The 13,017-nt window shown below is 54.3% G+C and overlaps 1 protein-coding gene across 3 annotated transcripts in view; it reads left to right on the top strand.

The window, feature by feature from the left end:
• The window catches only part of ACACB (acetyl-CoA carboxylase beta), a 122,681-nt gene extending 109,834 nt beyond the window's left edge, over positions 1–12,847 (top strand). For all 3 annotated transcript variants that reach the window (XM_036085976.2, XM_078060860.1, XM_078060861.1), the window contains 10 exons: positions 165–285; positions 1,725–1,821; positions 3,871–3,967; positions 4,520–4,655; positions 5,498–5,675; positions 7,984–8,096; positions 9,188–9,342; positions 9,987–10,157; positions 10,258–10,394; positions 11,248–12,847. In XM_036085976.2, coding sequence (XP_035941869.2) covers positions 165–285; positions 1,725–1,821; positions 3,871–3,967; positions 4,520–4,655; positions 5,498–5,675; positions 7,984–8,096; positions 9,188–9,342; positions 9,987–10,157; positions 10,258–10,394; positions 11,248–11,374 — 1,332 coding nt within the window. In that variant the 3' untranslated portion in view covers positions 11,375–12,847. The remainder of the gene's footprint in view (positions 1–164; positions 286–1,724; positions 1,822–3,870; positions 3,968–4,519; positions 4,656–5,497; positions 5,676–7,983; positions 8,097–9,187; positions 9,343–9,986; positions 10,158–10,257; positions 10,395–11,247) is intronic.
• The last annotated feature ends 170 nt before the right edge of the window (positions 12,848–13,017 follow it).

Below are 13,017 nucleotides of genomic sequence, written 5' to 3' on the forward strand. Positions count from 1 at the left end.
ATGATGTTGAGAGCCCGGCACCAAATGCTACTCATTCTGGTAATGACTGGCTAGTTCGGCCTAGGCTCTGCTGCGTAACCAGGCATAATCGTGGTCGGAGGAGAGAAGCAGATCGCAGGCATAACTGACAAGCACAAGGAGACAGAGTTGGTTTCCTTTTCTAGGATAATCACAGCCCAGTCCCCATCATCACACCCACGGACCCCATTGACAGAGAAGTTGGATTCTTCCCGACCAGGGCTCCCTACGACCCCCGGTGGCTGCTTGCAGGAAGGCCTCACCCCAGTAAGTTCTAAAGTGCTTTGCCTGAGACCTGGCTCTTGGGTTTCTTTCCTGCACCTGGGACAAAAGAACACTCAGAGAGAAGCAGGGATCCTGGGCCACGTGTCCCAGAGGGTTGCGCCTGAGATCCCATGTGCAGGGAGCGGAGGGAGCAGGGTTTTTTCCTCTGTACTTCTCCTGAGCTGTTAACCAAGAAGAGGTGGAAACAGCCTCTGGTTTCTGGGGCTGGTAGATGGAGGGGGAGTGCGACACAGCGCATGGCCTCCCTCCCCCAAACCGCCCCATGGTTACAGAGTGGACAATACAGACATCAGAGTGTCCAAGAGAAGACTACTCCCCCTTCTCCCTCTTTCTTTCTGGCTCTCTGTTTGGCTCTCCTTACTAAGGTAGCCCTCCAGGGGTTCACCCGGGACGGACGACCTAGCCTCTTCATACATGTAGAGATGGGCACACTCCCGCTTGCACACACACATTCTCTCTGTCCCTCCCTCTCTCTGAAAGGGGCCAGTTTGTCTCCAGGAGGCGTATGGTTACATTCTGAGCAGCCAGGACGGAACAGGAAAGCTGAGCTGCCCCCGTTCCCATAATCCCCGGTCTGTAATTTCAGCTGCTGCCACTGTCAGAAGCCGGCCTGGCCGTCCAGCCGGCTGCGTGGCTCAGGAGGCCCCTCAGCCTGCTTGCCCATCTTGTGTTTCTCTTGGGCTTTCTTGCCTGTGAGCACCGAGGGGGGTGGCTTTAACTGATTATAAAATATCCAACTTGTTTCTGACCATTTTCTCCATCAAGTCAGGCCAGCCCCCAGGCAGACACTGGAGTCGGGCTGTTGGGGTTCAGGCACCCAGCTTCCCTCCCCGGCAGCTCGGGACCCTCCTGTCACCTGGCTCCTTTCTCCTTGCCCGAACCCCGTGATGGGCACGTCACTGCTTCCTGTCCAGGGATGGCTGCAGCTGGCGTCATCCTGTCCTCCCTCCTCCCCTCCTTTTCTCTGTCTCCATCTCTCTCTTTTGGAAGGAGACAGTGCCCCCCTGCCCCCCAGTTAAATGTTGTGAGGCTGCAGCTGGCATGTTGAGGATGAGGTTTTCAGGGCAGGTGGTCCCTTCCCCAAATCCCACCTTTTGAAGGTGTCCTGTCAACTGTCTTTGCTTCTTGGGCTCATCCTTGGGATTAGGATCTCCGTGTGTTTGGCACTGACAGGAGCTGATGTAGTTAGATGTTCCAAGTGGGCTGAATTCCTGACTTAGCCTATTTCCTGCAGCCCTGTTTTTTGGGGATTTTTTTGTTGTTGTTTTGTTTTGTTTTTTAATGGGGTTGGGATCTGTATGGTTTTCTGGAGAAACAGATGTTTGGGCGTCAACAGGCCAGGTTGTCTGTCCCACCAGGCAGACCCAGAGACCCTCATCAACCCAACCCCTTGGCCTGGGCTTATGTGCTTCTGTCCACAGCTCTGAAGGGATCCTGGCAGAGTGGATTCTTTGACCATGGCAGTTTCAAGGAAATCATGGCGCCTTGGGCCCAGACCGTGGTGACAGGACGAGCAAGGTAACGTTGAGGACGGGGCAGGCTGCACTCACCTGGCTTCCCCGGGTATCAGGATTCCCAGGCACTAGGCCAGGGGTCCTTTCCTCTCGGGTGACCCGCCAAGAGCACTTTCCTTCTGGCCTTGGGATTTTCTGAAAGAACAACCAATCTGGGGGATCGTTTTCTGGATGATGAACTTCTTCATAAAGTCTGGATTTTCCATGGCCTTAGTAGGCATCTCAGCCAGCTTGTTGCTGAGGGCCAGCACCCTGGCCCCTAGTGTCTGCCCCTGGGGCAGGGATCCCTAGCCACGGGGGCCATGGGCCCCTTTAGGAATCAGAAGACGGCTCTGGATGCTCCCACCGGAAAATTGCACAGACGCTGCAAACTATGAATTCCATTTCAGGAGGGCCATGGTCAGAAACCCCCTTGTCTACACAGCTGGTGGATGGCTTAAATGCTTGAATGCTCCCAGAACTGAGCAGCTCATTCCTCAGTGGTGTAGTCCTCAACTTTCCAGACACATCCCGCTCCCTGCAAGATCCTTCCTATGTGGAGCCCAAAGCAGTGTCCTTATAATTTACCATTCAGATTCCCGGCACTATATAGTTGCTACGGGTTCGGCTCTGGAGTCAGATCTGAGGTCAAGCCCAGCTGTATCACTCACCCTCTCTGGGCCTCCACATGCTCATCTGCAAGATGGGGATGATAATCCTACCCCCAGAGGACTGTTGTGATGATGTATGTTAAGCACTTACAATATCATAAACGCAGTCGCCTGGGTGACTCGGTCGGTGAAGCATCCAGCTCTCGATCTCCACTCAGGTCTTGATCTCAGGGTCGCAAGTTCAAGCCCCATATCGGGCTCCATGCCAGGCGTGGAACCTACTTTAAAAAAAAAATCATAAATGTTCCGTAAGTGGTAGCACCTGCTAGTACTCTCTTTGTTGTTGCTATTATTTCTCTCCTGGGCAATAAGTAAGTATTAAAATACTAAATACTAAGTCTCATATTAATAGCTGGTTCACTTTTCCATAAATGTTTTATTTTAAAAACATTTTTTTTTTAAATTTTTTTAAAAAACATTTTTTTTTTAAACCTGAAATGAGATCGGCTCCCCCTTCCACACGGAAGCCCTTCCTTTCTTTTTTTTTTTTTAATATTTTATTTATTTATTTGACAGAGAGAGGACACAAGCAGGGGGAGTGGGGGAGGGAGAAGCAGGCTTCCCGCCGAGCGGGGAACCTGATGTGGGGCTCGATCCCAGGACCCTGGGATCATGACCTGAGCCGAAGGCAGACGCTTAACCGACTGAGCCACCCAGGTGCCCCAAGCCCTTCCTTTCTTTAAAGACTTTCCCTCCACCTGCCTCGTAGGGTCATTGAGAGCGTAAACAAGAGTAACCCAGGGTCGCGCCCAGTACAGGGCCGGCCCCGTAGCAAGGTAACAAGCGGTGACAATCACTGTTGTCATAGAATCCCCCTGAGCAGAGGCTCCTTCAGGCTCAGCATCCCTCAACCCTTTCCAAACGTGCCTCGGTGCCTAGACCCGCCCCGTCCCCCTGTGGGAGCTGCTGGCCACGTGTGACCGTTCAAACCTCAACGAGTTGAAAGAGGTCCCGTTCCCCCGCTGCACTTGCCACGTTTCCGGTGCTCAGCATCCACAGGAAGTGGCTCATCACAGCGGCCGTTCTGGATGGCACAAGACAGACAGCGCGCAGCATCGCGGGAAGTTCTAATGGACGGCGCTGCTCCCGTCCCTGCACTGGCCCCACCGTCCCCGTCACCACGACGGCTGGTGCCCCAAGAGGGGCGCCGATAGCATCTTTCCAGCCCGCCCGCTTGTGAGGAGGCTCTTATTGCTTTGGAGTCTTCCAAATGAATGCCCTCCAAGAAAATGACCCGCCAGAGTAAAAACCATGCTGTCTTCTGTGTGCCCCCCTCCCCGCCATGGGTGCCCGTGTACCCAGGATGCCCACAGAATGTCAGCCGGGGCTGGGAGGACCCATCTACCGCTGAATCCACAGGGGGGAGGCGGGTGTCGCCTGGCTGACCCGTGCCCGCCTCGCAGGCTAGGGGGGATCCCTGTTGGAGTGATTGCCGTGGAGACGCGGACCGTGGAGGTGGTGGTGCCTGCGGACCCTGCCAACCTGGATTCAGAGGCCAAGGTGAGGGGGCTGGGAATTTGGGACTGCTCTTTCAGCTGGCTTAGCCACCAAGAGGGAGTCCTGGGTGGTCGCATGCTAGGGTCTGGGGCCGGTCCTTGGCCATGGGGGCGCATTTCTCCAGCACGGTTTCTGTGGGAGGCAAAAATGGTCCCACACGGTTTTTCTTCTTCTTCAGAGGGTGACAAGTCCCTGGGAGTCCTTCCTGCCTTCCGCCTCCGTCCCTGTCACTGTGTCTAGGGTGGGCCATGGCACATACTGGGAGGAGCTCAGAAGGCAGAGGGTGGGTCCTAGGACTCGGTGCGGCCGGGACTAGCTTGGCACTTGGCACCCCTTTGAGCCTGAAAATGAGGCCGAAGGGACCTGCAGCCCGTGGAGGCAAGCAGGGCCCCTAGCAGACGAGCTTTGGGCCCTCCCTGTGAGCCCATGGCTCTGGTGTAGGTGCCAGCACAGATCAGATTGCTTGCCCTCTAGGGTGTGGCTCAGATGGCTGTCCCCATGTCCTCTTGCCGCTCTTGCACAGAGGAGTCTGATCCAGGCCACTCTGTGTTTCAGATAATCCAGCAGGCGGGCCAGGTGTGGCTCCCAGACTCGGCCTACAAGACGGCCCAGGCCATCAACGATTTCAACCGAGAGAAGTTGCCCCTGATGATCTTTGCCAACTGGAGGGGGTTCTCCGGTGGCATGAAAGGTAAGGCTGCCTCTCCTCTGGGTGTCCCAAAGCTACGGGGTCAGCACCCCGGACAGGGAAGCCCCCTCAAGGTGCTGCTACGGTTCTACTCTGGATGGCTCCGTCATCCTCTTAGCTGAGACCCCCATGGCCCTGAGGACGGGAGCAGTTGAGGTCACATCTTCCCATTTTACAGATGAGGAACTGAGGGTTCCCGGTGTGACTTTCCAGAGGTCACACTGTGAGGGGCAGGGCCGGGAGGGCAGCCCTGGGAACTTCCCTCCTGTGAAGGGGCTAAGAATAAGACCAACCCAAGAGGTGCAAGGTGAGGATTTGATGAGCTGATCACTGGTACGTGGTGTTAGCTCTTGGTGTGATGATGCCCGATTTTACTGTTGCATTGTAACCGTGTAAGGTGCCTGGTACTTGGAGGGCCCCGTCTTGGTGGAAAATAAGGGCCATACTGTGTGTGGGCAGGAGGCAAGGACCTGTGTTATTGCTGGGTAGGGTGTCTGTGTGCTGGAACCAGCAGGACAGGGCAGGGGGGGTCGGTCACCAGCAAGGGCATCCCAGAGTCAGAACTGGAAGGAATCCTTGGGATGGCCTTACACCTCCTTTTACAGATGGGGACACTGAGGCCCAGGCAGGGAGAGTGACATGTCCAGGTCACATGGACAGTCAGGATGCCGTCTGTACCTGGGCTCACTCCTGACTCCCAGCCCGGAGCTCTTTCCACGGTGCCACCAAGCACCCCGGCTGAACACTTCCTCAGGATCCCCAGGACGATGAGGGCTACGGGCTTGGCATGCGGACAGGTGCTGGGGCCTGCGGCCTCCTCAGCAGGTGACTGCTTTGGTTTGCAGACATGTACGACCAGATGCTAAAGTTTGGAGCCTACATCGTGGACGGCCTCAGGCAGTACAAACAGCCCATCCTGACCTACATCCCACCCTACGCGGAGCTCCGGGGGGGCTCCTGGGTGGTCATGGACTCCTCCATCAACCCCCTGTGCATAGAACTGTACGCAGACAAGGAGAGCAGGTGGGTGTGTCACCCTCAGCCTGGCTGAGCCTTGGCTTGTTCTCCACCCCCAGACCTGAGAGCCCGTTGTCATCTTTAAGCCGCTGGCCAGGGATTGCCAGGGCATTGAAGTTCTTTTGTTTTCTTTTTTTTTAGATTTTTATTTATTTGAGAGAGAGAGAGAGAGAGAGAGAGCAGGAGCGGGGGGGAGGGGCAGAGGGAGAGGGAGACACAGACTCCCCGCAGAGCAGGGAGCCCGACGTGGGGCTCGACCCCAGGACCCTGGGATCATGACCTGAGCCGAAGGCAGACTCTTCACCGACTGAGCCACCCAGGTGCCTGGCATTCTGAGTTTCTGAAGGATGGAGAGCCTCCAGTTTTACCAATCTGAAACTAGCATCCAGTGCACAAGTAGATTTTCTCAGGAAAGGGGGCGCCGGGGTGGCTCAGTCGGTGAAGCGTCTGCCTTCAGCTCAGGTCGTGATACCAGAGTCCTGCGGATCGAGTCCCGCATCAGGCTCCCTGCTCCGCGGGGAGTCTGTTTCTCCCTCTGCCCCTTTGCCCACTTCTGTTCTCTCTCTCAAATAAATAAATAAAATCTTAAAACAAACAAACGATTTTTCTCAGTAGAGTTAGTGGCTGGAGCCGGAGATGGCAGAACTGTTGTTTGTTCTCTCATGACTTATATTCACCTGCTTCCCAAGGAAGTTTGCAATCAAAAAATCAGGAAAGATGGAAAGCACTTGAGCTTCCTGGCAGCCAGGATGAAAAGGGAAATAAAACCCGTCATCTGCTTCCCCCTGGACTCTGATTCTCTCCCAAAGCTACGAGTTCCTGTAGGGGCCGTGCTTTATTCAGTTTTATAACCCAGGGCCTGGCACCATGCCTGATTGCTAGGGGGTGGTTGGAAAATAGTGGTTGGGGGTGCCTGGGTGGCTCAGTCGTTAAGTGTCTGCCTTCGGCTCAGGTCATGATCCCAGGGTCCTGGGATCAAGCCCCACATCGGGCTCCCTGCTCCACAGGAAACCTGCTTCTCCCTCTCCCACTCCCCTTGCTTGTGTTCCCTCTCTCGCTGTGTCTCTCTCTGTTAAATAAATAAACACAATCTTAAAGAAAGAAAAGAAAATAGTGGCTGAACCGATGACAGAATTGATATTTGCATGAAAGGATACCAGTTCTTCAGGGGAAAGAAAACCTTGATGCTTTTTTTTTTTTTTTTTTTTTTTTTTTTAAAGATTTTATTTATTTATTTGGCAGAGAGATAGACAGAAGAGCACAAGCAGAGGGAGTGGTAGAGGGAGAGGGAGAAGCAGGCTCTGCACTGAGCAGGGAACCCGATGTGGGACTCGATCCCAGGACCCTGAGATCATGACCTGAGCCGAAGGCAGACGCTTAACCATCTGAGCCACCCAGGCGCCCATCTTGATGCTTTTTTGAGGAGGAATTCATCCCAGGAATGTTTACAGAAAGAATAATGACAGTAATACTTGCCACACAGTGTTTGAATGACTTTAAAGTGAAGACTCTGCTCTATGGTGTATAGGATGTAAAGACCTCAGGAGTAGTTCTGTCCAAGATAGAGGCTTCCTCTGCTCCTGTAATTCATTCATTCATTCATTTGTTCATTCATTCATTCAATGAAGATTTATTGAGCACCTACTATGTGCCAGGCATTATGATAAAACATTGTGATGTGCAAATGAGCCAAACCTGTCCTGCCTTCAGTGCATCTAGACCCTCATGGGGGGCTGTTGAGGTCAGACCTCCAGGAATACTCAGGACACAAGCAGCTTCGAATGGGGTCATCATGAACTTTTCACTCTGGCCACCAGGAAGCTCAGAGCTCCATGGAGTATTCCTCAGGGCTTCCAAGCTATCAAAGGATGGGGGGCAGTCTGAAGGGTGAGTGAGAGGCTTGAAATGGGAGGCCAGCTCCTACTGGACCATGTGGAGCTCTATATTGTGACTCCATGAGCTTTAAGGAGATCAGAAACAGTACTGTGGCCCAGGGAGAACAGACATTAGGAGAGTCATAAAGGACTGTGGCTGAAGAGCAGGAGGGTAGGCTGTTCTCGAGAAAGTCATATGCTCTCAGAGCTGAAAGGGCCTTCCAGAGCTCAGAAAACTGGATTTTAAAATGTGGACTCAGCCCCTCATTTTATGGATATAGAAGCAGATGACCAGAGAGTCCCCTCTGACTTGCCCAAGTCACAGAGTGAGTCCATCAAAGAGCTAAGAAGTCACAACCCAGATTTCCTGGCTCTCCTGCTTCCACCCCCTTGTTGGGGAACATCTCCTACATCTCCACCCCTGCCTCTTCTTTTTTCAGGGCAAATATTCTGGAGCCGGAGGGAACAGTGGAGATTAAGTACCGAAAGAAAGATCTGATAAAGACCATGAGAAGGATTGACCCAGCTTACAAGAAGCTCGTGGAACAGCTTGGTAAGAGGGTTAGAAGTGCACCATCTCTCAGAGGGCAAGAGAAGCCCAGCCTGCTCCACTACTAGAGGTTTCTAGTTTGGTAAAAACAAAGTGAAACGTCCTGAAACATACCTACAAAAATGGTGAGATGTTTTCAGTGTTCTCGTGTAGCAAAATCAACCCCTTTAATGCTAAGAAAAAATGTTTAATGCCTTAGTGTATGTATTTCTCAACACACACAAAATATAAAAATGGAAGTATTTGGGGCCAGTAAAGGAGATCAGCATTTTCACAGCAAGATGTCTTTTTAGAATTTTCCATCAGACAAAATATTTTACTAGTTTTGTTTGAGTGATAGCTTTGTTTCACTTGTAACCTTAGATGTAATTCTCTTTAAAAGCCCATATTGGGGGCACCTGGGTGGCTCAGTTCATCGTCTGACTCTTAATTTGGGCTCAGGTCCTGATCTCAGTGTTTGAGATCGAGTCCCACATCTGACTGTGGAGCCTGCTTGAGATTCTCTCTCTCCCTCTCCCTCCGCCCTTCCTCCCCAACTCATTCGCTCGCTCACTCTCTTAAAAAAAAAGTCCATATTGGATGGCAATATCTTTATAACTGTGCTCTTCACAAGATTTATCTGTATGTGTGTGTGTGTGTGTGTGTGTGTGTGTGTAATTTCTTTGGTTTGGTATCAGGGTAATGCCAATCTCTTAGAATGAGTTGTGAAGTGTTCTCTCCTATTTTCTGATTTTGAACTGGCATTATTTCTTTAAATCTTCGGTAGGAGGTTTCTAGCTACAAATTCCTCTTTATTATATATAGGACTATTGAGGCTATCTGTTTCCTCTCGGCAGAGCTCAAAGAATTTGTCTATTTCATCTAAGGTGTGAAATTGGCAGAGTTTATAATCTTCCCTTCTTATCTTTTGCAATATGCAAAGCACAGTGGTTCTTTCTGATTAAAGGGGCACATGCAGAGTCGCAGGCTCAATGCTGTCTCTCTGTTGTGAGTGCCTCCCTGAGATGGCAGGAGCAGCTGGATTGGGGGGTATGATCGGAATTCAAGTGTGGTGGGCCTCTGCCGCAAAGCCTGGTTTGTACCCTTGCCCACAGGAATGTCGGAGCTGTCCGACATGGACCGCAAGGACCTGGAGGGCCAGCTGAAGGCCCGGGAGGATCTGCTGCTGCCCATCTACCACCAGGTGGCGGTGCAGTTCGCCGACCTGCACGACAGGCCCATCTGCATGCTGGAGAAGGGTGCCATCGCTGTAAGAGCCTGCGGCTGTGGGGCAGGGCATGAGTGGGCCATCCTAAGGTCACCTGGCTTCCAAACAGGAGGCGATCTGGGCGGGAACACCACATGTTAGAATCACCTGGGGAGCTATAAAAAAAAAAATCTCAGGGCTCAGGTCGCTCTCCAGACTAATGAAATCGGGTGGGGCGGGGGGAGCCCGGCAACAGTATGGTTTCAAATCCCCAGGAGATTCCAACAGGCAGCAAGGTTTGGGAACCACCAGTCTGACCTCTCTGTGTGTGTCTGTAACTGCTGGGCCACATTTGGGACTCGGTCCTGCCCTGCACTCACCCAGCACTGCCCGTCCCAAGCCCCGCCCCATCGCGCCACCCCCAAGAGGCTGTCCTAGAGTCAGCCTACCACCCTGTGTGTGGTGCCCCCCTCCCCAGACAGCCTAAGCCCTGCATGCCTCTGGTAAGCCAGTGTCGGGTTCTGGTGGCATCTCCCCTCTGCCACCTCCCCGGGCAGGGGCCTCCACCTCTCCCCAAAACCTCAGCTGCCTGGTCTGTAAAATGGGAACGATCGGAGAGCCTGCACCTCGTGCGGGGCCCAGCCCCAGCGGTGCCGTGCATGTCCCCCTGCCCTCCCGGAGGGCTCAGGCCTGGGGCTCGTCCGCAGGACATCCTGGAGTGGAGGACCGCGCGGACCTTCCTGTACTGGCGCCTGCGCCGTCTCCTGCTGGAGGACCAGGTCAAGCAGGAGATCCTGCAGGCCAGCAGCGAGCTGAGCCACGTGCACATCCAGTCCATGCTGCGCCGGTGGTTCGTGGAGACCGAGGGGGCCGTCAAGGTGGGCCTGGGGTGGAGACGGGGTGGAGACGGGGCGGGGCCCGCGGGGGGCCAGAGGCTAGCTAGACTGCTGGGCGTGGGGCCCACCTCTCCCCCCCCAGGCCTACCTGTGGGACAACAACCAGGTGGTGGTACAGTGGCTGGAACAGCATTGGCAGGCGGGGGACGGCCTGCGCTCCACCATCTGCGAGAACATCAAGTGCCTGAAGCGAGACTCCGTCCTCAAGGCCATCAGAGGGTGAGTGGCCACCCCGCCCCCCTGCCCATCCCTTGGACTTCTTGGCAAGTGCGGGAGCCAGGATTTTCCTCCAGCCGCATGACTCCAGAGTGGCTGCGTGGTCCCCAGGCCTCGGGCTCAGGCCTGTATTCCTTGCTGGAATCTCTGGGGCGACTCATCCCAAGGTCACAGCTAGAGCACTTTTTTTTTTTTTTTTAAGATTTTATTTATTTATTAGAGAGCATGCACAAGCAGGGGGGAGTGGGAGAGGGAGAAGCAGATCCCCCGCCGAGCAGGGAGCCCGATGCTGGACTCGATCCCAGAACCCTGGGATCGTGACCGAAACCGAAGGCAGCCGCTTCACTGACTGAGCCCCCCAGGCGCCCCAACTAGAGTGCATTTGTGAGAACCCACATTCCTTCCTGCTAGGCTGTAGGCTGCTGCCTCCCATTTGGTATCAGCCTTCCCCAAGGATTTGCTCACCCAATTCCGACGGGGTCCCCTATGAGGTGGGTTAGGTGATCCCGTGGGACACCATTTGGGGAATGATGCTGAGGTTCCGGGGACGTCCCCCCCCCAATGCTGGGATGGGCAGTTTGTCTGAGGACACCACGTGTCTGTCCAGTCACACAGCTAGTGACTGACGGGGTCCACCGTCCTCCGAGGTGTTCTCATCCCCAGGTGGTGTTCCCTCCCGCCACACGGGACCATCACCCCCATGGTGACCACAGCACAAAGAGATTTGGGAGCTCTGGGTTGTCACGCACACGGGAACATGACACGGGCCCCACGCAGGGATTCTTGGGGCCTGCCCTGGGGCCCACTGAGCTGAGTGGCAGGAACGACCCCAGCCCTCTCTCCCCTCCCACCGCAGCCTGGTGCAGGACAACCCTGAAGTGGCCAGGGACTGCATTGTGTACATGAGCCAGCATGTCAGCCCAGCCGAGCGGGCCCAAGTCCTTCACCTCCTGTCCACTGTGGACAGCCCAGCCTCCACCTGACCCCCGCCACCTCGCCACTTGCAGGACCACGGGCAAGAGAAACCATGCTGACCCGCCTACCGCAGGCCTCATCAGGACCTTGGGGGTTTGCTTTAAAAAAAAAAAAAATCCTGGGCATTTCTGCAGGGCTGCTGGCCTCCCACTCAACTCCTGTCTCAATAAAAGGCTCAGGAGTGTCCCCTTCCAAACAGAAATAGCTTCCTGTCCGTTGCTGGGAAGTTTGTTCTGGTGTCTCTTGAGACACCACATTTTGCTGCATCACCGAATCAACCTGAGCCCAAACACCCCGGTTTCCTTTTGCTTTCCGGTGCCTGGCGTGCGGGACCCAGGTGTTCTTGCAGGCTTGTTTTGTATCCGATCATGGAATCTTTTATTTTTTTACTCTTGAGACCAACTCTTGATGGAAACATCTTCTATATTTCAGCAGAATAAATAGGCCAAGGAAAGAAGTACAGAGACAAGAAGAAAAAAAACAAAACAAAAACCCTATTTTTGTAATGATGCTTATTCGGATGCTGTCGAGTCACCCGGGAAAGGGTTTGAATGATTTTTTAGGAGAATAAAATGGTATCTCGTTCACCAAGTGGCCCCTAGAGAGTCGCTAGGAACGTCTCATTGGTAGGCCATGCTTAGAGATTTTGTTTTTGAGAGAGAGACAGTAAATGGGCAGAATTGTCCGGCTGCCGCGTGGCTCCTAGCCCTCCGCCGGCCCCTTCCCTCCCCCTGCATGCACCCTCGTGGCCAGTTGGGGAGTACAGAGGCAGAAGGAAAACCGTCACCCGGCCATGAGTGTCACTGCTGTGATTGCCACTACCCTCCCCGGAGAGCCCCTCTGCTGTCACTCACCTGGTGCCTCAATGTCTGTGGAGGGATCCAGCCCCAAAGGGCAGAGCTGTGGGAGTTCAAGGACTGGACCACGAGGGCCGCACCAATTTGCTCAGGGAGACCTCTGTGACATGCACTCCAGCACTGGGCTCTGAAGGCTGCCCCACGTCAGACCTGCTATCCTCCTGGCCCCGTCCCTCGGTCCCCCGGTGCCAGTAATGGGGGCAGTCAGCCGTCCCCCCCCCCCAATGCTGGGATGGGCAGTTTGTCTGAGACACCACGTGTCATGCCGGACCCGTTCGGAGGCCAGCGAGGATGCCCAGGGAAGCCCCCGCAAGCCAGGATGCTTGAGGATGCCTGAGTTGAAAAAAATACAGTTGGGCCATCAGCCAATGACAGCCCTGGCAAAGCAAAGTGTCCTGGCGGCAGTGAGGGGTGGGAGAAAGATGAGTGAGCTGTTGCCCCATCCTGCGGCCCGTTGTGGGAGGGAGCAGACCTCCGTGCTGCATTGGGACCTGAATGTTTCCCAGTGCGGGAGGCTCCTGTGGTTTTGGAGGGAAAGAGAAGTCGATGACTACCTGCTACCCAGGAAGGGTGGGTGGGGGAACCCACCAGGAGGTGTGTGGAATAAAGTATTTTTTAAAGGAAGCCCTTTGGCCTTGACTTATTCTCGGGACCAGAAAAGGCAGGCCGCCTGCCTGGGTGATTCCGCCGCAGCTCACCAGCCTCCTACATCGGCTGAAATCTTGAGCAAGCCCCCATCCGAGGAAGACAAAGCTCTGATAGGAGTTTGTATCCCGAAGACCACAGGTGGACTT

This window comes from Halichoerus grypus, chromosome 13, assembly GCF_964656455.1.
Source record: "Halichoerus grypus chromosome 13, mHalGry1.hap1.1, whole genome shotgun sequence".
Lineage (NCBI taxonomy): Eukaryota > Metazoa > Chordata > Mammalia > Carnivora > Phocidae > Halichoerus > Halichoerus grypus.